The sequence below is a fragment of the Misgurnus anguillicaudatus genome, chromosome 23, assembly GCF_027580225.2.
Source record: "Misgurnus anguillicaudatus chromosome 23, ASM2758022v2, whole genome shotgun sequence".
NCBI classification, from domain to species: Eukaryota; Metazoa; Chordata; class Actinopteri; order Cypriniformes; family Cobitidae; genus Misgurnus; species Misgurnus anguillicaudatus.
Genome location: NC_073359.2, coordinates 8889714 through 8916804, shown reverse-complemented (window position 1 = coordinate 8916804; position 27091 = coordinate 8889714). Strand labels below are relative to the sequence as shown.

Genomic DNA, 27091 nt, shown 5'->3' with positions numbered 1-27091 from the left:
CAAGAATAGCTATTCTTTTATTTACAAGTTGCTGTAAACTACAAACTTTCTCAAGTGCAGTATCAAGCCATTTATTGGGACAACCACGTGACCCAAAATCTATGTGGGCTTTAGCATCAAAATCCTCCCTCCCAGAGCAAATACGATGAAGTCCCAAAAATGGACTATAGAGTAACCCACGTTTTAAAAGAGTAGGATGGGCACTGGTAGCATGGAGGAGACTATTCTTAGCTGTGTCTTTTCTATAAAGAGAGGAAACGATTTGTTTATCAACAATTGATATACAAGTATCCAAAAACTGACATTTGTGGTTCCAACCTCATGAGTAAATTTAATCGATGGTCTTAAACAATTCATGTATAGAACAAATGTTTCAAAAACACTTGTAGAGCCTTCGTAAATGACAAAACAATCATCAATGTACCTCTTAAACAAAATGATATTATATTAAAAAAAGGATTGTTATTGAAAACACATTTATCCTCCTCCAAAAAAAAAAAAAAAACAAGATATAAATTGGCATAGTCGGGCACCATAGCAGCCCCCATGGCCGTGCCCTCAATCTGTAAATAATACTGTTTTTTAAATAAGAAATACATTTTGATGAGAACCATTTCAGCCATTTCAATTATGAATTTGGACGGAAGGCCATCATCTTCAACACGTGAATCAAGGAAATGTTTTAAGTCCAATAGACCTTCATGATGTGAAATGTTAGTAGTGAAGTCACATCCATAGTAGCAAGTATTACATCCTGTTCAACATTATGAATAGTTGATAAACACTGGAGGAAATCTGCTGTATCTCTAAGATAACTAGGAAGGGACGTGACTAATGGTCTCAGAACAAAATCAACAAAATTTGAGAGTGGTTCAGTGAGACTTTTGTTACCAGATACTATAGGCTGTCATCTCTCTGAAACTGGGCTGTTGGATCTGATGGTAAAACTTGATAGTAGGATGAATTTTCTCCTTTATCTGCAGGTTTAATTACGATATCTTTATTTCGACACAATTTGTCAAGAGCCTCTTTTTCAGAATGTGTCAAATTGGACTTTTTGTTCTGAGATGAGGATGACTGCTCAAATAACCAGTGACATTCTCATAGTGAGAATGGTAAATAATGTACGTGGTTACAATAATTTTACTATAAATATTATAGTTAAAAAAATGTGTCCAAAAGGTATACATTTAATTTATATGTACACATTAATATAAAAACTATAATTTCAATATTTTATTTGATATTAAAAAGCTTATACATTATAAGTCTTCCTGTATTTAAAGTACACGACGTGTACCCATCTTAATAGCATAAATGAGTCAGCCTATCGTTTAAAGAGACCCATCAAATATACCATCGATACGTTTTGAGGCGCTACCTTCCTACGCGATGTTACGCAATAGCGCGTTTAAAGCGTCCCGGTGCAACGCGTCACTTATTCATACCGACACACAAAACGTTTTGTTCACTTGATTCCCACTAGGACTTTTTTGTCCTTACGAAAAATAACAATAGGTTAACCACAAATTTCCCACTGTAGCCTAGTTTAACTATAATATTTGTAGCATAAATGGAAATCAATTTATCTTTAAACGTCGATACTATATTAAAAAACATGGTTCATTTATGTAAGGGTGTAGACCAGATTGTGTATGTGTGTATGCGCGCACATACACAATGCTATATTCCACATGCTATGTTCGTTTTCATGCGGCTCTGTGCAGACTATTCCGTGTATGACGTAAAAGTCCCGCGAGAGCGCAGCTTTTTAACTCTCCTCGCGATACGTTGATATTATATGCCGAACGGTCTGCGCAGCTTCGCATGTAGTCGTACACACCTCTCGTTTCTCCGCCCTCAAACTCAAGATAAGCCTTCAGCTGATACTTTGTCAGTCGCACCAGACTGAAGCGAAACTCCACATCACTAATGGAGATTACACCGAGGACCTGACGAGTTTTTGTTACTGGTAGGTGTTTTCATTTAACTGAACATTGTACTGCATGTATTTGCGCAGGTTTTTAAACATTCCTTAGAAAAGTTACTCATGGTTAACTTTTATTCAGTTTGAACAGGGGGCACACAGCGCCAGTGGGCGTTTAGAGATCACATTGGTATCTTTAAATTTGAATCAATTAAGTCCGGCACTTTTTTTTTTCTCGCATGTAGCCCACCTTTAGAAGCCAAAACCTCACACGCGCGGTCCTTCCGATGGACATGCAACTCGTGTATTAATATGTAATTGTACTTTAGTTTATGTAGTCTACTATAAAACTGCATTAATGCGTATTATAGGCCTTTTAATTATACTTTTTAAAAGTCGGTTCCTGATGTACAGGAGTAGACTTCTTCACATCATCATCACGGTGCATCATAAAAACGCGCAAATATAGATAATTCTAGATGTTTTACACTTTGGATCACTATTGCCGTGAGCTTTATATCCTTATTTTTGTTAAAACCAACATTACTTCAGTAGTTTTGCCTGTAGTTTGTAATTATCCCGTGCGTATTCCGACTTATTTGTGCCAGCAGTAATCACATCATGTTCTCTGTCGCCAGACTTGGCCGCAGGAATGATTTTAATATGTGCTCAGCCCCCAACGAGGGTGTCATTTTTGTTATTGTACTCGTGCTGAATGACCGGCTGTGTCCGTGCGCGAGCGCGCGTCGTGTGTGCGCACACAAAATCAGCTGCAAGTTAACCCTCCTATTATGTTTGGGGTCAGATTGAGAAAATATGCTAATTGTATTTTTAAAACTACTTTATGACTTTTCCTTGATACTTTTTGACTTGAAGTTACTTTTAGTCACTTTGGATAAAAGTTTTTGCCAAGTATATATAGGTACATCTACTGAGGTGATCTACTGAGTGTTTTTTTTACTATTATTGTGCGTAAAACTGTTATAAATATATTATTTTCATTACTACTTTATTTTTTTTAAAATATATACACTAAATTCATGTGCTACAAAAGATACTTTTTCATAAAAATGAATCTATTAAATTTACAATTTGTGCATATAAAGAAAGAAAAAAGTTATGCTTTTTTCCTAGAATTTTATTTTAAGTTTAAAGTTATTTAGCATAGATTAAACTATTAAAGTTAAACATAACAGGAGGGTTAAATGCAAGTTTGCTGTCAAAATGCATGAAAATAATAAATTTTCGTCATTAATTATGCAGTACGTGCGACAGATGGATTGTATGTTTACACATGTACAGTAGCATGATTTTATTGATGTCTTTGTAAAGGGAATGAGAAATACAAATTTGCTGGTTGTAAAAATGCTCGTAATGTGTAAAAATAGTGCATGTAGGAGCACTATGATGACAAGAAGTAAACAGAAAGATGGTTCATGAGATCGGGCAAAAGCAAGTACCCATCAAGTAGTGCTGGGCGGTATGACCTAAAATTGATATCAAGGTATTTTTCAAAATGATGCTTGTTTCACGGTATACGACAGTAGTTTATTTTTTTATGCATGACTAGGTGTTAACCACATTTTCTATTGATAGAGAGGAAATACATTGACCTCATGTCTTATTTTTCCATCATGCTGAGTGTATTTTTAGAAAAATGACTACTAATGAATTACATGATATGATTCTAACGAAGTAAATGAATCATAAAATGGATGAAAGTAGCAGTCAAAATACACAACCTTTGTATTGTATACGTTTAACAAACAATAACAAACTTTGACAAACAATTTAACAAACTTAAAATAAACAATCACTTTTCCGTTTTACTGCAAAGTTTAGACTTCTTTAACAACTGAACAGCACGCAAAGGCAACTTGCATACATAATATTTAAACAAATACATGCAACTCGTATTAATAATACTTATCCTTCAAGTTCAAGTCCCAGGTACAGTTTAACGTATTAGCAAAATATAGATGTCTTTAAAATCAGCTTTTCATATCAATCAAAGTTTTTTATATCCTCATTTGTTTCCTCTTTACTTACAGTAATATTGTCCGAAGATGGCCAGGAACAACAGTTGCTACTATGACAAGCCCATGGGCTTCTTCTACAACAATAGCAACATAACCAGCTCAGACGACTGGGACAGGACGCAACTCATCCTGGTTCAGGTTGCTGGATCTATATGCTGTTGCTTCATCTTAGTGGCTAATGCCATGGTCATCGCATCGGTGGTCACAAACCGGCGGTTTCACTACCCGTTCTACTATCTCCTCTCCAACCTCGCCGCCTCGGATTTTCTGGCTGGCATCGCTTACGTGTATCTCATGTTCAACACGGGAACAAAATCTCGTGAGCTGTCGGTGCAGGCCTACTTTTTTCGGCAGGGTCTCCTGGACACGAGCCTGTCGGCGTCCCTGTCTAACCTTCTGGTGATCGCCCTCGAGCGCTACATCTCTGTGATGAACTGCAAGGTTCACAGTAACCTCACCAAGCGTAGGGTGACCCTCCTGATCGCCTTGGTCTGGGCTATCTCTATATTCATGGGTGCGGTGCCTAGTTTGGGCTGGAACTGTATCTGTAGTCTGGACCTGTGCTCCAAGCTGGCTCCCATCTTTAGCCGGAGCTACCTGATCTTCTGGTCTGTGTCCAACTTGGTGCTTTTTCTCATCATGGTGGGCATATACATAAGGATATACATTTATGTGATGAGGAAAACGGCTGTTATGAAGGCGCATACCTCTGGATCTATTAATCGCAGGAGGACGCCGATCAAACTGATCAAAACTGTGATGACCGTACTAGGTTAGTATTGTTTACTGTATGTCATTTTGAGTAAGTGATCTATTTATCAGATTTGGTAGATTGGGTCTTATGGAATGCAAGGTCAAGTTGCTTAGCAAACCATGCGTTGAAATCGGCACGTCGAACCCCCACACGCATTCCAGACCGTGATACGTATCAGTCAACGTGAGGTATTAACCCTCAAGGGAATCGTGACTCCTCAGTCGAAGTTCAATGGCGATTACAGGATAAGTTGTTTTATAGTTTTCCCAGAGCCACTATAACCCTGTCCAAAGTCCACACCTTATACTTGAAGCATGATAAAGACACCCAGAATGCTAAATCTGTAGATTCAGTTCACAAAAATATGACACATAATCTCAGTTTCTTGCCAAACTTGTCACCCACCCAAAAACAGTCGGTTGGGGCAAGTGTGAGTAAATATTGCTGTGACTTTGTTACATAGACATAGTAAATATTTAGATTGAAGGGATGTGATCACAGATCCTGTTAAGGGTAGACTTGATTAAACTTATTGTTGTATACGTTGTGTGATAAACACCTGATCCTGAAAACAAGAATCAAGCGTGGGATATTAAACCTAATTGAGGAAATACCAATGAGAAGCTCCGTGGCAGGGAAAGAGTTAAAGGAAAACACCACCATTTTTCAATATTTTACTATGTTCTTACCTCAACTTAGATGAATGAATACATACCTATCTTTTTCCAATGCGTGCACTTAATCTTTGTACAGCGCGTCGTGAATGTGTTAGCATTTAGCGTAGCCCCATTCATTCCTTAGGATCCAAACAGGGATGAATTTAGAAGCCACCAAACACTTCCATGTTTTCCCTATTTAAAAATGTTACACAAGGAGTTACATGAGTAAGTACGGTGGCACAAAATAAAACGTGCAGTTTTTTTAAGCAGATAAAACATGAGAACTATATTGTATGGCAAAAGAGCACTAATGCTACGTCCACACCAAACGCGTAGCATCACGTTGCTCGCTCTAGATTACTCGCGGGATTTAACTTTGTGTCATTCCAATTTTTCGATTGAGTTGAATATTTTCAACTTGCGCGAAGGCGCGTTTGAGGCGAATAGTGCGTGTTTTCGCGGCAATCGTGACGCCCAATTCGCGTCATTCGCATTGCCCCGCGTGAGGACGCGTCTGATCGCGTCTTTGCATTGACTTTGTATGTAATCTTCTCGCGCAAATTGTTTAACCCACGTTTTATGTGTATGCCCCATTAGTTTGCAGCACTTCGACCTTGAGTGCAGTAATATTGACAGAAGTTTGAGCGAGAGGGGGAGTAGTCAGGAGTGATTATGTTGCTGCGCTTCAAGGTAGAAGTGCTGCAAACTAAGTGCTCTTCCGCCATACAATGGTTCTCATTTTTGTCCCCTAAAAATCGTCACGTTTTATTTTGTGCCACTCGTGTAACTACTCATGTAACAGTCTTTGAATGGGGAAGGCATGGAGGTGTTTGGTGGCTTCTGAATTCATCCCTGTTTGGATCCTGGGGAGTGAATGGGGCTAGGCTAAATGCTGGTTCATTCACGGCGCGCTGTACAAAGATTAAGTGGACGCATTGAATAAAGATAGGCATGTATTAATTCATCTAATTTGGGGTAAGAACATAGTAAAATATTGAAAAACAGTGTTGTTTTCCTTTAAGGGAGACTTGCTTAAAGGATAATTCCGGTATTTAACACTTTGAGTCTCATTTCTGGTTCGTTTTGGATGAACTACAGTGATGGACACAGAAATTTTGACAATGGGTCGTGTCTTGAGTTTTTGACTCGTTTAGAAGCATCTCTTGACTGCTTCAGAATGGAAGTCAATGGCCATGCACAAACATGTCATTAAAACAACACTTAACGTTCATTTTCAAAACTGTGCTACTCACCGAGTGGTTTGTGGTGTTCGTTGATGATTAAAAACAAGTTGTGTAGCGAAATACAGTTTCTGTCGTGTTTTATTTGGCATTTTGTAAAATTCCATTGACTTCTCTGGAAGACTGTTTGCTCGCTGATATATCACTCCGCCGCCGGGAAACAGAAAAGGGACTGTTTACATGTGGTTGTTGTTTTTTCGCTCGGTTTCTCTCAGAATAATTTTTTCCCATATTTGTAGGGCTGGACCAGAATATTCGTTCCGTGGGTTGACATTCGATTTTCAGTTTTGAGATTCGAATATATATATAAATATTTTACAGGGTTAATAAAGAGCTTTGGCCAAGCAGGAAGTGCGCTTCACGCTCCCGCTCTATAGGTGGCGCAGAGAGACCAACATCCATAGCCAACAGCCACCAAACGCACACCAGTGGAAGAGATCGTCTCAAACGGAAAACGCGCTTCCTGCTTTGGCATTCACGCTAATAATGTTGTAAATAACGTTCAGTTTCTTGCAAAAACTGAGTGATTTGCTTCACAAGACGTCAATATTTCACACGGAGTTATGGGGGATTACTGTTGCATTGGATACATATGCTTTAGCTCTTAAAGTGTGCGGATCGGTTGACTTGCATGACGGAGCACTGGGGTTTCTGCAAAATATCATCTTTATTGTTCTGCTGATGAAAAAAACATATTGGATGGTGTAAGTGCTATAAATAAACTTGATTTTGAAAGTATGCTACCGTTTTATTACAGTTTGTTGGACTACGTTCATTCATGCTTCAGACTCAAATATAGAGCGGAAGTATATACGCGGTTGTGAGGTATCTGAAAAAATAGTTCCACTATAGCAAATAACACGGATTGAAATCATACATTGCGCCAATATATTTGTTTTTAATAATCAACGAACACCACGAACCACTCGGTGAGTAGTACAGTTTTGAAAATGAACGTTAAGTGTTGTTTTAATGACATGTTTGTGCATGGCCATTGACTTCCATTCTGAAGCAGTCAAGAGACGCTTCTAAATGAGTCGAAAAGTCAAGACACGACCCATTGTCAAAATTTCTGTGTCCATCATTGTAGTTTATCCAAAACAAATCAGAAATGAGACTCAAAGTGTTAAATACCGGAATTATCCTTTAACTCATTGCAGTTTAGGAGAAACAATAACATATTTAAGACACAACTGGGCTTTTGTTTTGTACCTTTTGTAAATTCATTCGATTTGGAGATCTCGATTGAGTCTCACTAGACAAGATAAGCTGCCTGGGTTAAAAGGCATGTTCAACTAAATGGTTAACAAACAATGAGACGCACAAACACTGTTCGACTTTTGCATTGGCTAAATGTTATAAAGATAATGGTAATAAAAACACAATACTATTCAACATAAAGAATCAAATATGAATATGAAGTCAATATACCCTTTAAAAAACACGGGCATTTGGATGTTTGTGTCCAAACCTGCTTCCTAACTGTCTTAACCAACAAAACCTATTCAGCCAACCAGGTTTACCAACAAGGCCATGATGGTTGACTTCTTTTAGCATGGATTTGCTGGTCCACCACTTACAATAAATCAGTGCCAAAAACTCTTTTTTAGTGTAACAAAGTTCTTCAACGTCATTTCTAGGAAGCTGAGATGAAAGTTTGATAAAAGCAAGTTGTTACTTGAATTAGTACAGTAACTTTGTCTAACAGATAGGGTTGATGTGGAGGAGCTGGCCGTTTCCCAGCACAGCATGCTTTCTTCAGGGCCGTATAATTATCTCACACAAGGTCGATCTTTACACTGACTGGAATCTGAATCAAACCACCGCTGTAAGTGGCCTGTGGCTTCGCTGCCTTAACCTCACATATACTGTACAGTACAGTGCGTGTCTTTTCAAGCCAATAGTTCACATGTGTGAAGATCCTGTTTTGGCCAGACAGCATGGCTTTGTTTTCCGGAAGGGATTGCTGTTTTGAAAGCAGAGGTAACGTCTCAGAGACTCTGCATAATGAAGATGCGTAGCACGTCTACTCTTTGAAGAGACTTCGAAATTCTTTGTTTAAAAAATGCTGGACACGGAAAGCAAAGTAAAGCTTTTATGTAAATATTTGCAAAGAAAAGAAATAAAAAAATGTTTCTTTGCTTAAACTAAGATTACTAAAAGTTTATTTGCATGCAATCGACTGTAAGTTTGAAGCTGGTCAACAATTGAGCACCTCAGATGCAAAAGCCGCTAAATGTCCCCTCTGACAAAAAGAGATAATGATATTAAAGTAGAAATTAAATTAAAATTAAAAACTTTCATTTGTTTTGGAATATTGTGGTAATTTTTACAAATGACTAAAGCTCTATTCATGGGCCGGTTACCGGTTTCAAGGTATACCGAGGTTTTAAAGAGTCAAGGTTTCACAACCACTACGATTTTATATGATACACTGCAAAAAAATGATTTTGAAGAAAAAAAATCTTAGTATTTTTGTCTTGTTTTTTTAGTAAAAATATCTAAAAATTCTTAATTTAAGATGCTTTTTGTTGATGAATAAAAGGACCCAAGAAAATAAGTCTAGTTTTTTTTTAAATATCGAATTTAAGTTATTTTGTGCATAAAACAAGCAAAAAAATCTGCCAATGGGGAAAGCAAATTTCTCTTAAAATTTTCTTGAATTTAGTGTTTAAAATTTTTTTCAAGATTTTTTTGCTTACAGATTTTTTTCGTCTAAAACTAGACTTATTTTCTTGTTTTTTTTTTTTTAGATATTTTTATTGAAAACAAGACAAAAAATACTACAATTTTTTTTCTTAAAAAATAATTTTTTGCAGTATATAACGTTTTCAAGGTATAAGCTGTGTTTACACAAAATGAGTTAAAAAATTAAGGCATGTAATTGATTTGATGTTTACATTAAATAATAAATTTTATAATTTTTATACATTTTTGAAATTATATTTTAATTTAAGGTTTTATTTTTACCTGGAATACATGTCCTGTATTGTGTCCAGTTGAAAAGTTGTTTGTATATGCAGACATTTGAAAATAACACATTTTAGTGTGGCAATGCCAATACTGCAACACTGTGAAACCGTGGTATTTTTGCTTAAGGTTATCATACCTACAAAATCTCATACCGGCACATGCCTAATTCAGACTAGCAGGGACTAGCAGTAGCAGAGCGAAGAAATCTCATTCATTTCAATGGAAGCTTGGCAACTTCCGGCAACACGAGCGACAGTGACCATTGGCGACTGGATGGGGCTTGTCGAGTCGTGCGCCAAAGTTGAGAAAAATTTAACTTATGCAAATTATGAGCAATTTTCGGGAGCGACTACCAATGGAAGCGAAGCAGTGGAGTTTACGTCATCCGTCTCTCGTCAATTACCGGAGTGGACGGTACTCATTTGTTTATGCCAACCAGATGTAGAAACGCCTCCTAACGACCTCGTTGAAAGAGACAAGTGACACACAGCGACAAAATTTATTATAATGTGAATGTACCTTTATCTGTGAGCTTTATTTTATTTTTTTTAATTCACATGCCCTCATAATCTTTAATCAAAAACGCAAATCTCCTCCCCTCCTCAAAACGATCTCTTTTTACTTCCAGTCATATGGTATGGCAGGTGTGCAGAGTCTGGAAAAAGATTGCAGCGATTAGCAATTAGCAACAACACCCAACTTCAAACAATCCAATCAATTCTTGATGGACGAATTCCAGCCCTACCTTTTTAATTTCAGGAGCCATTTCACTTTGATATACGTCACCATCATACGTCAGACAATCGCTAATTCCGTTTCATGGGACTTTTACCAAATGCTCTCGGCAAGCATTATGAGGCGGTTTCCCGGACAGGGATTAGACTAGTCCTAGACTAAAATAAATGTAAGAGCTGTCCAAACTGAAAACAACTTGCACTGACAGATTCACCAGTGCTCCTTGTTTTGCCTCAAAATGCACACACGTAATGTTTTTAGTAAGACATGTTTGTTAAAACTAGTTATATTTCCTAATTAAACTAACGACTAGTCCTGGCTTAAGCTAATCCCTGTCCTGTAAACCAAAATTATATGTTCATCAAATACCTTTGATTAATCTGCTTAATCCCTGCCTCAGACCATTTTGAAATACCGGTTTGTTGGTCGCACTTTGATTTTTCAGCAAAGCCCTCTAAGTGCACAGAAGATGCATTTGATGAACTGCAGCGCACAAAACGTCCGTGTTTCACATTCAAATTGTGTCCTTTGTTAGCACTTGGACCTAAATCCTTTGTACATTCTTACTTACAACATTTGCACTGTTTCTAGTTGCATCTTTAGTGATTTTGCAACGTTTTGTCTGCCAAAAATGCTTGCATGCATTTTGCAGTGAAAGAGTCAGATTTGTTAAAATACCAATTAAATGACTAAAGTGACAATAAGGCATTTCAATAGCTGACTAATAACCTTTTCATTTCCATTAAAGAGAAATTACTGAACAGAAACATAAGAGCCTGATTAAAAAATGCAGTTTTACAAGAAAACATGTCGGACGCACTTAGAGGGTTTTGCATCTGAACTTCAAGCGTGAAATCGAGCGTGAAAATAGTCAAAACTTTTCCTCCCAGGAGTTTTTTTAACCCCTAGGGAGTCAGCTGACATTGGCTTAACTTTGAACTCTCTTCTATACGTTACATTATTACTACGCTCGCTAGTACAGTTTAATCTTAGCCGCTTTACTCTGAAATGAAATGTCATTTCATCCTCAGCCCAAGCATGGTGACCATTCCTTTCTACAATTTTATCAAACTTTCAACGATTTTCAGAGAGTCTTATTTTAAAATAGTTCTGGTCATTTTGAGATCTGCACAAGGCCACCACTGGTTTACCATTTTTTTTTTAAAGTGTGTTGTGTAATAAATACATAAATGCATGGATTCTAGACAAAACATCTTGAACAAATATGGCATGCCTTAATCTTCCAGATGTTTTTTTTAATACAATTAAAGGGTATGAGTGTTCACTTCAATGGCGAACCTCAGAGGAACCCCCGTTTGATGAGGTTTCGATGTAACCTCTACCATATATGTGCTCCCCCAGTAGTAAGCCTTTCTTTAGCCACTTAATAACATTTATCACACTTTCAAATGACAGGTTGCATGCGGTTCAATTGAAAGAACCTACACAAAAATCGCACAGGCAGAGAAAAGCTTGTCATTGTTCAGTGTATTTTTTTTAGTTTTGAAGGACGTGCTGATACATGTCATACACCTGATATCCATCCTGTTTGTCCGAGCTTGTTTTGCAGTGCAGACGGGACTTCATGCTAACTTGAAAGAATTAAGAGGAAGTACAACTGAAAGCAGCTTTGATGCAGTGATTCACTATGAGGGCTTGAAAAAAGTGGTTTTGAACATGTCAGGACAGAAACGCATTCTCTGAAAGTGCTTTGAGGACACGACATGAGAAATAGAAGTTTGTTTCAGGAAAAAGTGAAGAGGCTATTTGGTAAAGGTTGTGTTTTGAGGTTCAGCTAAGCCGGTTTTCATGATGTATAAAAAATGGTGCAATCTGATTGCCCGTGGGAACCAATGATAACTTTCTCTGTTTTCATTTCCTGAAAAATATTTTCACATGTAGGTGGGTTGATACAGTATTTATTTTCGATGTGTTTGGACACACCTAACATTTATTCATGTTATTTAATTAGATACAGAAAATTAAATACAAAAAATAATTAACATATTGTAATTTTTTCTCAGAATAATTTGAACTTTCCTTACATCTGAACCAGAGATAGATTGACTTAGAGACATATGGTAGATACAGATGACAGATACAATAGGTATGGTAGACAGACAGACAGACAAATAGATACAGTAAACAGATAGACAGACAGATAAATACAGTAGACATACAGACACAGTAGACAAATAAACACTAGATACATAGGTGGGTAGACAGACAGACAGACAGACAAGCAAACAAACAAGGACACAGACAGATACAGTAGACAGACAGACAAATAAATAAACAAACAAACAAACAAACAAACACACAGACAGATACAGTAGGCAGACAGACAGACACTGTAGTAGACAGATAAACAGCTAGATACATAAGTGGGTAGACAGACATACAGACAAATAAATGAACAGATAGACAGACAAACAAACAAACAAACAAACACACAGACAGATACAGTAGACAGACAGACAGACAGACAGACATCGTAGTAGACAAATAAACAGCTAGATACATAAGTGAGTAGACAGACAAACAAACAAATAAATAAATAGACAGACAGATAGATAGACAAACAAACAAAGACACAGAGAGATACAATAGACAGGCAGACAGACAGACAGACAGACAGACAGACAGACAGATAGACAGACACAGTACACAGACAGACATACAGATAGACAGACAGACACAGTAGACAGATAAACGGCTAGATACTTAGGTGGGTAGACAGAAAGACAGACAAATAAATAGACAGACAGACAGACAGACAGACAGACAAACATACAAACACATACAACAGATACAGACAGACAGATAAACAGCTAGATACATAGGTGGGTAGACAGACAGACAGACAGACAGACAGACAAATAAATGAACAGATAGACAGACAAGCAAACACACAGACAGATACAGTAGGCAGACAGACAGACAGACATCCTAGTAGACAGATAAACAGCTAGATACATAAGTGGGTGGACAGACAGACAGACGAATAGACAAACACATTCAGCAGATAAGGTAGACAGACAGACAGACAGACAGACAAGCAAACAAACAAGCACACAGACAGATACAGTAGACAGACAGACAAATAAATAAACAAGCAAACAGATAGACAGAAAAACAAACAAGCAAACACACAGACAGATACAGTAGGCAGACAGACAGACAGACACCGTAGTAGACAGATAAACAGCTAGATACATAGGTGGGTAGAAAGACAGACAAACAAATAAATAAATAGACAGACAGATAGATAGACAAACAAACAAAGACACAGAGAGATACAATAGACAGGCAGACAGACAGACAGACAGACAGACAGACACAGTAGACAGATAAATGGCTAGATACATAGGTGGGTAGACAGAAAGACAGACAAATAAATAGACAGACAGACAGACAGACAGACAGACAAACACACAGACACATACGACAGATACAGTAGACAGACAGACAGACAGACAGATAAACAGCTAGATACATAGGTGGGTAGACAGACAGACAGACAGACAGACAAATAAATGAACAGACAGAAAGACAAGCAAACACACAGACAGATACAGTAGGCAGACAGAGACACCGTAGTAGACAGATAAACAGCTAGATACATAAGTGAATAAACAGACAGACAGACCGACGAATAGACAAACACATGCAGCAGATACAGTAGACAGACAGACTGACAATAAAACAAACAAAAAATCACACAGACAGATACAGTAGACAGACAGACAAATAAATAAACAAACAGATAGAGAGACAGACAGACAAACAAACAAACAAACACACAGACACATACAGTAGGCAGACAGACAGACATCGTAGTAGACAAATAAACAGCTAGATACATAAGTGGGTAGACAGACAGACAAACAAATAAATAAATAGACAGACAGACAGATAGATAGACAAACAAACAAAGACACAGAGAGATACAATAGACAGACAGACAGACAGACAGACAGATAGACAGACAGATAGACAGACAGACACAGTAGACAGATAAACGGCTAGATACATAGGTGGGTAGACAGAAAGACAGACAAATAAATAGACAGACAGACAGACAGACAGACAGACAAACACATACAACAGATACAGACAGACAGATAAACAGCTAGATACATAGGTGGGTAGACAGACAGACAGACAGATAGACAGATAGACAGACAGACAAATACATGAACAGATAGACAGACAAGCAAACACACAGACAGATACAGTAGGCAGACAGACAGACATCCTAGTAGACAGATAAACAGCTACATAAGTGGGTAGACAGACAGACAGGCGAATAGACAAACACATTCAGCAGATAAGGTAGACAGACAGACAGACAGACAAGCAAACAAACAAGCACACAGACAGATACTGCAGTTTAACAGTTAAAGGTGCAATATGGGACTTTTAGAAGGATCTCTTGACAGAAATGCAATATAATATACATAACTATATTATCAGTGGTGTATAAAGACTTTAAAAAATGAACTGTTATGTGTTTATTATTTTAGAATGAGACATTTTTTATCTCCATACACTGCGGGTCCCCTTACATGCAAGTCGCCATCATGTTTCTCCAGTAGCCCTAAACGGACAAACTGTTTTATAGTTCGCGTTTCGTCCCGAAGTTGTCTCAGACAGCGAAATGTTTGTCCTGTGGCAGCTACCATATGGGTTTTGAAACTGGGGGAGGGGCTTTTGGTTGCAATTCGCAATCTCACCAGTAGAATAGTAATACTAATGCCTTAATATTACAAAAGCACCATTAATAATGCCATTAATTTATCTCTCTGTGTATTTGTGTCTCTTTAGGAGCGTTTGTGATCTGCTGGACCCCCGGGCTCGTGGTTCTTCTCCTGGACGGACTGAACTGCGAAAAATGTAACATCCTGTTGTTCAAGCGTTCCCTCCTCCTCCTCGCCGTTCTCAACTCTGTCATGAACCCGATCATCTACTCTTACAAAGACGAGGAAATGTGGACCACCATCAAGAACCTGATGCGCTGCAATTGCACAGGAACGAGGCGTCAGAGGTCGTCCAGAGCCAACATCCAACGCGACTCGGTGCGAGAGACGAGCAGCAGCCTCAAGGAGACCCCGACAGACGACGGCCAAGTGTCCACACTGGAGATGCTAAAGTCTTGAAGGCCGATGGAGTTTACTTGTTTTGATTGCTATGAAATTGTCTTGCAGTATATTCTCAGAGATGACTGATACTCAAATATCATGGTACAAAAAATTTGGGAGATTTTCGAAACGTATGAAGAATGAGTAGTGTGGGATCAGGACGTTACAAATGCCAGATTCAGATTGCCCACATAAACAGCAACGCACAACATGTCAAAACATGCGTGCGACCCACCAGGTTAGTTTCGACGGAAACGGACTTATAAGGTTGTGTTTTACCTCAGTAATTCGACTATCGACAATACATCAAATTGCTAAAAGATTGTGATTTTTCTTTTAAGAATGCTGAACTGCATTTATTAGTTTGCAGTACAGACAAGTAATCTGTGAACCTGTTGATTACTTCTTAAGTATACTGTACTTAGAAATCATGTATGTACTATATATGTAGATCATACGTTATGTGGATATCACTGTAAAGATTTTTGTAACATACTGTTAATAATATACATTTGAGAGAGATTTGTTAACTATAGAATTAACTCCTCAAAATGTACATGCATTTCTTTTTTGTAAGAATAATGATTTTAAGATTGATGATGTGTATATAGTATGTTGATTTTGTGGTCGTACTTTCTATTATGTGATTAGTTATGCCCTGTTCATGTAGCTCTTGTGTTGGTCCCTTGCTGTTACGGGACACTTACCTTTTGAAAAGGTCCTAATATGCACCATTTAGATAGAGACGTGTATACATTTGGTACCAGTATGTATCTTTAAGGTATTAATATGCACTCTTTGGTACCAATATGTACTTTTTAGCTACTAATATGAACTCTTGAGTCTTTAGGTACAAAGTGTACCGCCCATGTGACAGCTAGGGACCTTTTTTTGGGTTTGGCAACGTGCCCAACCATTTACCAGAATTAAATATGTCTGCATTTCATTGCATACTGTAGGTAACAAAATAACTAAGGGGTGCCTGCAATCAAATGCTGGTGGAGATCATTTTTAGTGATTTCCTGTTTGCTACATACATCTAAATTATCATATATAGTGTAAAAAACATTAATATAAGCTTAATATCTTTAATACAGACTGAGTAAGGTCATTTCAAAGATGCCCCAAATCTCATAGTTGAGATGTTGGCCTTGTTTTCAAAGGGAGGGTCACATATACTATATATATATATATATATGACAGAAACTAAAATCCTATTCAAAGGATTATATAACGTGTTCAACACAGTAACGTGTTCAAGTTGTGTATATATTAATCAAAATTAATTTGTAAATAAAGTTGACTGTATATATTGTTTTGTTTGAATAAAATGCAAAAAATTTTATCTTTATTATTACATTTTTTTCTTTATACACCTCACCTAAAGGATTATTAGGAACACCATACTTATACTGTGTTTGACGCCCTTTCGCCTTCAGAACTGCCTTAAGTCTACGTGGCATTTATTCAACAAGGTGCTGAAAGCATTCTTTAAAAATGTTGGCTCATATTGATAGGATAGCATCTTGCAGTTGATGGAGATTTGCGGGATGCACATCCAGGGCAGGAAGCTCCCGTTCCACCACATCCCAAAGATGCTCTATTGGGTTGAGATCTGGGGGCCATTTTAGTACAGTGAACTCATTGTCATGTTCAAGAAAACAATTTGAAATGATTCAAGCTTTGTGACATGGTGCATTATCCTGCTAGAAATAGCCATCAGAGGATGGGTACATGTGGTCATAAAGGGATGGACATGGTCAGAAACAATGCTCAGGTAGGCTGTGACATTTAAACGATGCACAATTGACATTAAGGGGCCTAAAGTGTGCCAAGAAAACATCCCCCACACCATTACACCATCACCACCAGCCTGCACAGTGGGAACAAGGCATGATGGATCCATGTTCTCATTCTGTTTACGCCAAATTCTGAGTCTACCATCTGAATGTCTCAAAAGAAATCGAGACACATTAGACCAGGCAACATTTTTCCAGTCTTCAATTGTCCAATTTTGGTGAGCTTTTGCAAATTTTAGCCTCTTTTTCCTATTTGTAGTGGAGATGAGTGGTACCCAGTGGGGTCTTCTGCTGTTGTAGCCCATCCGCCTCAAGGTTGTGCGTGTTGTGGCTTCACAAATGCTTTGTTGCATACCTCGGTTGTAACAAGTGGTTATTTCAGTCAAAGTTGCTCTTTTATCAGCTTGAATCAGTCGGCTCATTCTCCTCTGACCTCTAGCATCAACAAGTCATTTTCGCTCACAGGACTGCCACATACTGGATGTTTTTCCCTTTTCACCCCATTTTCTGTAAACCCTAGAAATGGTTGTGCGTGAAAATCCCAGTAACTGAGCAGATTGTGAAATACTCAGACCGGCCCGTCTGGCACCAACAACAATTCCACACTCAAAATTGCTTAAATCACCTTTCTTTCCCATTCTGAAATTAAATTAACTTGCAAAACCAGGTTGTTTTAACTTCATGCAGCATTTTTTTTTACAATGTGGTAAACCTGTAGGGTACTACCATTGCAGAATTTATCATTGAATCTTGTGAGCCACTCCTTGCATGCAGACTTCAAATGCTAAAATACAACTGGTAGGTATAAACCGGTTCGTTCAGCTTTATGTGTAAGAATGGCCAGATGTCCGTCTTGCGTAATTCTGATGCAATGAGCTGCAGCAAAACAGTTCACCTGAGTTGCTCAGGCGCTCATGCAGTTGCGACACGGATTCATTCCTGTGTAATGTGCATTGGGAAAACAATAAAACGACAACAGCTATAGCTTTGATTGTGAAACTAGCTTTTCCTGTTTAACTCACACTTGATTATGACACGCATCTACAGTAACTTACAAATTGTGTGTGGTAAAGCATTTAAACATGACATAATTGGGAAACATCCATATGATTCACAGTTCCACTTCAGAATCATAGTAACCGGGAAATGTGCACATCACCCACACTGTCCCCCCAAAAAACCCACAATGGTTTAAATGGTCCCAAACTCTCACTAGGGCAGTAAGTATGTACCATTTAAGTACAGATGTGTACACTGTATACATTTGTTAAGGTAATACAAACTCTTTAGGTGCAAATTTGTACTTCTTTGAAAGGGTACCAACATATTTTTGCCCATTGTTTTTGACTTTTAGATATTCTCATTTGGGTAAAGAGCTGGTGTTCAGTTGGTTGGCTAGTTTGATCACCCTGCCCAGAAACCAACAATATTTGCATATCAGCAAAATAGCTTGGGTTTGTGTATACGGTTATCTTAGGCAGATTCGTTTGTACAAGTCTGCTGTGATTGGTATGCCTTCAGTTCCCAAGAATCGTAATTGTTTTGGATAATCATGATGTAATAAAAGGCGGGGCTATACATGAGTTCCTATGAAATGTCTGTGCGTGTCAGTTTGTATATAAATCACATTGACATGAATGCACTATGCAATAGCACTGGTATTTTATGTTTCTTGTTAGTTTTACACTTTATATTTCACACTTCGACAGTGCATATTTCAGCATTATTTTAATCTAAAACTAAAAAAAAAAATTAAATATAGAGATTTGAAATTATATACCAAAACAATTGCCTATTGGAACCCTTTCACTTTTGGTATGCCTTCCTTTAGTTTCCAAGAATTGTAATTGTTTTGTTTAATCACAATGTAATGAAAGGCGGGCCTATACATGAATTCTTCTGAAATGTCTGTGCGTGTCAGTCTGTATTTAAATATGCATATGTATTTATCATTCATTTTTTTACACTTTATATTTCACACTTTGACAGTGCATATTTCAGCATTATTTTAATAAAAAAGGGCATTGGAGCCTGTTCACTTTTGGGAGCATTTATACCACAAAGTACACTCATCTAAAGGATTACTAGGAACACCATACTAATACTGTGTTTGACCCCCTTTCGCCTTCAGAACTGCTTTAATTCTACGTAGCATTGATTCAACTAGGTGCTGAAAGCATTCTTTAAAAATGTTTGCCCATAATGATAGGATAGCATCTTGCAGTTGATGGAGATTTGTGGGATGCACATCCAGGGCATTAAGCTACCGCTCCACCACATCCCAAAGATGCTCTAATGGGTTGAGATCTGGTGACTGTGGGGGCCATTTTAGTACAGTGAACTCATTGTCATGTTCAAGAAACCAATTTGAAATGATTCGAGCTTTGTGACATGGTGCATTATCCTGCTGGAACTAGACATCAGAGGATGGGTACATGGTGGTCATAAAGGGATGGACATGGTCAGAAACAATGCTCAGGTAGGCCGTGGCATTTAAACGATGCCAAATTGGCACTAAGGGGCCTAAAGTGTGCCAAGAAAACATCCCCCACACCATAAAACCAAATTCTGACTACCATCTGAATATCTCAACAGAAATCGAGAGTTATCAGACAAGGCAACATTTTTCCAGTCTTCAGTTGTCCAATTTCGGTGAGCTTGTGCAAATTGTAGCCTCTTTTTCCTATTTGTAGTGAAGATGAGTGGTACCCGGTGGGGTTTTCTGCGTTTGTAGCCCATCCGCCTCAAGGTTGTGCGTGTTGTGGCTTCACAAATGCTTTGCTGCATACCTCGGTTGTAACGAGTGGTTATTTCAGTCAAAATTGCTCTTCTATCAGCTTGAATGATTCGGCCCATTCTCCTCTGACCTCTAACATCAACAAGGCATTTTCGCCCACAGAACTGCCGCATACTGGATGTTTTTCCCTTTTCACACCATTCTTTGTAAACCCTAGAAATGGTTGTTCGTGAAAATCCCAGTAACTGAGCAGATTGTCAAATACTCAGACCGGCACCAAAAACCATGACACGCTCAAAATTGCTTAAATCGCCTTTCTTTCCCATTTTGACACTCAGTTTGGAGTTCACGAGATTGACTTGACCAGGACCACAACCCTAAATGCATTGAAGCAACTGCCATGCGATTGGTTAATTAGATAATTGCATTACTGAGAAATTGAACAGGTGTTCCTAATAATCCTTTAGGTAAGTGTATATGAAAGAGCTATTTGCACAATTAATTGCACATAATATTTTCGATTAGCCTCATACAAAAATAAATAACCTTTTTGGTAATACTTATTAATATATTTTAAATGATTATAATATTATATAATGTAACAGAGATGACAAGATTAGTCTACCCGGTAATGGTTAAAGAGTTACTTCACCACATAATGACATCTGTCATCATTTCCTTTTATGTTATTCCAAACTTTCATGACTTTTTTCTCTGGAAAATAGACTGACGCGTCATGCCTAATGCCTCCTTTTGTTTCCCAGAAAAACTAAGTCATGAGACCTGAGTACATTTTTGGTTGGTGATGAACTATCCCTTTACGTTGACTGTTTGTGCAAATTGTAAAAAAGTTTTGCAGTATACTTATGAATGGACAAATCTACTGGCCTCTATTAAGCATTTGACCCTATTTTCACCAAAGCAGCAAGATCCTGACACAGTTGCTATTTTTGCAAACCTTTACAATGTTATATTCACATATGAATTTATACTTCCAATTGAGTCCTGTCGCTGAACCTTAAACTTTATTATTGCTCAACTGTAAACTTTTTCCCCTTCAAGTAAACCACAAAAAAATCCCTTTTTTTGTTTTATGTGCGACTGCACCATAATTAAAATCCCAATAAAACACAGATGGTAGCAAATGGGGTAATGAATTCATGCTGGTAACATTTCTCTGCAAATGTCTGAATTTGATTCACACTGATCATAAATATGTGACTGGAAAAACTTGGCTAAAGTGTTTTTAGCCTACTGTTTTCTACATAAAATCATAAAAAATGAACCTTTCTTACCAGATCAGTCTGCACAGCGCATCCAACCTGACAAGCAGGACAATATGGGTCTATGGGCTCTTTCTATTCTTATGGTAAGTGCAAGCTTTTCTGCCTTAGGTAAGAGTTAATTAATATTGTAGTAATGCAGGAGAGCTGTTTTACTACTTTGTCAGCTCCTAAAACTGCTAAAACTTGTTATTAGACAATGCTTAATGCTGGCTGAGTGATTCCTTGTCAGCTTTCATGCCAAGAAAGCATCTGTGATTGTGACTGGATCAGACAGTCTCATGCGTCGCTATTGTGGTTATGTCAGAAAGACCTGTGTTTAAAATAGGGCGAGGTTCAATTGGAAGCAAACCTTTGAGTGTATAACCGACCCAAAGCTAATGTATGTTATAAATGATATAGATTTTTAATAAGTACACTGGACCGGCGTGTGAATAATATGCTATATATTTAGATATCATTATGTAAATTACAGAAAAAACTGTATTTTTGTATTACGGACAATTTCTGTAATTTATTGTGCCCGTTATTTTACGGTATTTTTCCGGCACCCCAGCTGCCGTAATTTTACAGTTTTTATTTATAGATTTTTTTACAGTGTTGATGTAAAATTACAGAAAATGTTTTATTTTTGTAGTACGGAAAAATTCTGTAATTTATTGTGCCCATTATCTTACCGTATTTTCCCGGCAGCCCATCTGCTGGAATTTTACAATTTTTGTGTGGTTTAAACTGTTTTTTAATGTAAAATGTAATTTTTTGTTCTCTTCTTGCTTTTTTCTAAAAAATCTTCAGACCAAATTTTCTACTCACTAGTTGCGCATCTAAAGTTCTTCATTTGAGGTTCTATAAATGAATAACATAAGTCACTAGGAAATGTTAAGCTTAAAGAGGTCTGAAATTGTTTACAGTGTATTATTTTTTTTTAAATATACATATATGTACTACACGATTAATGCTGGCATGTAGATATTTCCAAACTAGTTTGATAAAATTTTCTAATAGTAGTGGGTAACTGAGTTGAACCGTTGAGGTTGGTGAACAATGCAATTTATTAAAAATAAATTGAAAAGATTGTTTTTATTTCCTCTGGCCATTCTGCACTTTAGTGGAAGATTTTGCACGCAAAATGTAGCACAACAAAATATTATGTTTTTGTGACGTAAATTAGTAATTAAAATGTGTATTGAACTGCAATAATGCAAACACAGATTGAATACAAATAAAAACATTATTATATGGTTTAGTTATACATTAAGTCGAAAAGGTCATGATCTGTTAGGGCAGTGGTTCTCAAACTGGGGTCCGGGGCCCCCAGGGGGGCCGCGAGATGGTGCCAGGGGGACCCAGTTTTATGACATTTTATAAAATACATTAATTTATCATGAATTCTGTGAAATTAAACCTACTTAAGCACTACTTTGTATAATTTAATGTTTTGTTTAATTAAAATGTGAAGTTTTAGAACTGTTTTTTTTTGTGATCAATTTTCTTTGGGGGGGGGGCGCGAAGGAATGCACCGTACACAATGGGGGCCGCACGCTGAAAAAGTTTGAGAACCCCTGTGTTAGGGGGACCAAAGGGATGGGGTTTTTCCAGTTTTATTTAATTTTTATTTCATTTTAACACTTTATTTATCCCTAGGGGCAATTTACAAAGTCACATGGAGTAGCAAGGATATACATAAAAAAATTGGGAAAAAAATGGAATTGTTACACTACTCAACAAATTCTCTAAGAACTGGGCCATGCTTTGAAGAGTCTGTATAAGCAGTAGTATCTCTGAAAGATGGTGACGTCGACAAACTTAAACTAAATGGTAGTTGGGATGGGTAGACCTACAATCATCAGTATATAGAATAAAAGCAGGCACTGCTTGTAGACTCAGACAAAAATGCTTGTTTAAGATGGCTCAATTTAAAAACATCTTGCATTGACATATCTTAACATATATCAGTGTCAATGTTTTGTCTCAAAATGCACATTAGTAATGTTTCTTGTAAGGCATGTTTGTAAAAACTACCTAAATGTCCTAGAATAACTAAGGCCTACACTCTTAGAAAGGATGTGTTAATTTTTTACACATCATTGTGCGGTAAGCTTTTAACACATTATGTGTAATTTTAACACATTATGTGTCATTTTGTGTTGATTTTGTGTTAAAATATAACACATGTTGTGTTAAGTAACACAAAATGTGTTGTTTTAATAATAACACAGAGATGGGTGAATTCTGGGACAACACATTTAGTGTGTTGTCCCAGAATCAACACTAATGTGTTGTTTTTAACACATTCGTTCTGAGAGTGTAGGATTCATCTCATTTGTATCTTAATGATACATAATAACCAAGGATGTGAATTGTTTCCAGATTCTGACTGTTCAAGGTTGGCATGATCTGGACAACTTCGAATATGACTGCTGGCCAATAGCAGAGCCGAATGATTATAACATGATCAGTTGCGGTGGTGAGTGCATGCATCTCTTAACAAATAATGAGGTAAATCAGCTACGGTCAAATTCAATGGGGTTTATTTAGGTTGGCAGTTCTAGTGAAAGATAAAAAAGTCAGACAGTATTTTAAACATACACTGTAAAAAAAAATTCTGTAGAAATTACAATGTTATTGCAGCTGGGTTGCCGGTAATTTACTGTAGATTTAAATTTATGTTATTTACTGGCAAGAGTTTGTTCAAAGTTAAATACATTTGAAATATTTACAAGTCTTTATCTTTACAGAATAAAACTATACAATAACAGCCTTATGCAAAGCATTCTGGGAACAAGAATTCATCATGAACCTTTTTCTGTTTTTTGCTTCAGATTTTGTTTCCCAGAATGTTTTGCTTGATGCTGTTTTTTTAGACTTGTGGATGTTTGATGTTCATTTAACTTTGAACAAAATGTTGCCAGTAAAAATCATAAATTTAAATCTACGGTAAGTTACCGGCAACCCAGCTGCAATTTCTACGGATTTTTTTTACAGTGTAGGCTCACAAAATAAGTTGCCTTCATTTTAACACTGAATCTTGTTTGTAATCTCTTCAGGAAATATTTATAATGTTTATCCCATTATACAGTTTATCTATCTTATTTTACATAAGATAAACCTTTGCTTTGGTTGGTGAATAGACAAGGATGTAACTTTGGTTTGAGAAGTAGGGGAAACCAAAAATTACGGAAAATGTTTTTGTTTTGAATCCCATTTTCTGCATTTACATATGTTTAGGGAATATGGTGATACAAAATCCAGGAAATAATTAAGTTAATTATAATGATAAATTCTGCTAAAAATAATAGTAAGCTACTACTGTATAAGAAAAAAGATGTCTTACTTTTTTATTGCTTAATTACTACTGAAACTATATGGAAACGGTAAAAAATATATCAGTATAGAATAATCAGGGCCCAATTCTTTGTTTCTCACCCACCACACAAGCACGTAAATAATATGAAACCACACCCATGTAATGATGTGACCATGTTAACATATCTAAACATCTAAACACACACTTTGGCTCCTACAAGAAGAACATTAAATTTGTTAATATTTAAGCTGTATTCACTACGTATTGTGTACTTTTCCCCTTCCATCACCAACAAATCAAAATCACCTGGCCCTTTATACAGGACATAACCTCATAAAGTGTGCACGCAACGCGTGCATTGACACAGGCAGACTTTCTGTGTTCTTCATGGCAATGAAGATGTGCGGTTAAAAAAATCATAACAAACGACTTTGAAAGTCGATGGGAGACACAAATGGGCTTTTAAAAAGTGTTGGGGGGCATGTCCCCACTGTCCCCAGAGATAATCACACCCCTGAGATGTTGAATAATAGGCACACACATACTATTTTCACAGGTTTAGAAATGGCTTGGGTTCAGCGTCCACCTGAAAAGGTCACTGATGGGGAGGAGTTCAACGTCACCTATTCAGTCAACGCGTCAGACTCCTTCTATGAATACGCTGTTCGAAACAAGATTTTCCAGTTCAGGCGAGTGAAACCTTCTCAGATATAACATTACCTGAACTTTATTATTATCAGGATGCTATCGGATTGCAAACAACTAAGAATACCAATATATTCCTCTAGGCAACCCATCACTCTTTTAAGTCTCGAATGCAATATCATGTTAACAATGTATGTCGGTATGTTGCCTTCACATAACAGCTGGTTACGATATAAACTTTGTTTGTTGATGTATCCTGCGTTCATTGGGTGTTTCGGGTCTCACAACACCAAACACCCTCGCCCAGGCGACCTAGCTAGGGTTGATCAGACCCTGGCTTGTGTCTGAGTAGCTTGTATGATCCAAGGATCACCCCGCTTGATCCACAGTCATCTTGTCGTCTTCGTTGTTCTTGGCGGCTTTCCGGCTGTGCAGACCCTTCACTCCAAGCATCTTGACGAATCCTCTACACCCAACCTCGATGGGATTGCATAGGGTCCTCTAGCCCCTGCTTCGGCCTTCGCCTGCCTCGTACTAGCATTAAAGGAACACACTGACTTTTGGGACTTTAGCTTATTCACCGTATATCCCCCAGAGTTAGATAAGTCCATACATATCCTTTTCATCTCTGTGTGACCGCGTAACTCTGTCGGACGCACCCACTGCTAACCTAGCCTAGCACAATGACTGGAAGTAAATAGCTCCAGCTAGCATACCACTCCCATTAACTGACAAAATAACATCAACCTTTTCTTATTTATATGTTGTGATTTGTATAGTCACAGCATGTCATAGACACAGCCATCTTTCAACCATATACATACCGGGAACTATATTCTCAGAAGGCAAAGCATTGCCACTTGGGCGGAGAGCAATACAGTATGCTAGCTAGAGCCATTTACTTCCAGTCTTTGTGCTAAGGCTAGCGGTGGGTGCGTCAGACAGAGTTTCAGCACACACGGAGATGAAAAAGGTATGTATGGACTTATCAAACTCTGGGGGATGTAAATAAGCTAAAGTCACAAAAAGTCGCAGCGTTCCTTTAAGGTACAGATATGTATACATTTTGATACCAATATGTACTGCTGAGGTGCTAATATGAGCTCTTAAGGTGCAAAGGTGTACTTTTTTTGACCAATCTTTCTTGTAGTAATATTTGACCTTTTTTAATGTAATCCAACTAAATGTTAGTTAAAAGTGCCTGAGAATGGATAAACTTTGTGATATATACTATCGTAATTATACTATATTAAAGTTACTATAATATACTACTGTATTGTATACTACAGTTTACTATAGTAAATGCTGCACTACTGGGTGGGTAAAGTTGCAGTTTGTTCTAAAGATATAACAAGTCTGTATGTCTTGTATCTAAATCATGCAACTGGTTTAGAAAAGGTGGTAGCTCAATTGGTAGCAGTGCAAAAGCAGCGTAAAGGTCATGGGTTTGATTTCCAGCTAACACAATGATAAAGTGTATACATTAAATGCACTGCAAGTTACTTTGGATATGAAATTATCACTAAATGTTTAAATATACCGATTTGTTTCTTTTAACACAGGTGGTGCTGGTTCATCTTGGAGTAACGTCTGTCATCGCTCACATCAAAGAAGGACAGATGCATGCAGCATTGGAGTCAAAAGTGCTTAGTCAGCGCTCAAGGTTAACATTATTCCGTTTGTTAGATACATAAATTAAATCTTTTAATCATCAGTATACAATAGGGTTGCAAAATGTCCCGTAGTTTGAGCCTAATTTTTTCCCCATAGGCTACGGGACATCTCGCGTCCCGTTTTTGGACTGCTACGCTGATCTAACCGGTGACAGATACGACTTCATGTGGCGCCACA

The 27091-nt window shown here is 37.5% G+C and overlaps 1 protein-coding gene across 1 annotated transcript; it reads left to right on the top strand.

The window, feature by feature from the left end:
- Nucleotides 1–1879: 1879 nt before the first annotated feature.
- On the top strand, nt 1880–16812 carry lpar3 (lysophosphatidic acid receptor 3). The gene is made up of 3 exons (XM_055218466.2): nt 1880–1972; nt 3979–4738; nt 15156–16812. The coding sequence occupies exons 2-3, from the start codon at nt 3994–3996 to the stop codon at nt 15485–15487; spliced, it is 1077 nt and encodes a 358-aa protein (XP_055074441.2). The 5' UTR covers nt 1880–1972; nt 3979–3993; the 3' UTR covers nt 15488–16812.
- The last annotated feature ends 10279 nt before the right edge of the window (nt 16813–27091 follow it).

Excerpts from the sequence above, each read along its gene's own strand:
- lpar3 (XM_055218466.2), top strand. The coding sequence starts at position 3,994 with ATGGCCAGGAACAACAGTTGCTACTATGACAAGCCCATGGGCTTCTTC. Across the intron at positions 4,739-15,155 it reads AACTGTGATGACCGTACTAG|GAGCGTTTGTGATCTGCTGG; the intron begins GTTAGTATTGTT and ends GTGTCTCTTTAG.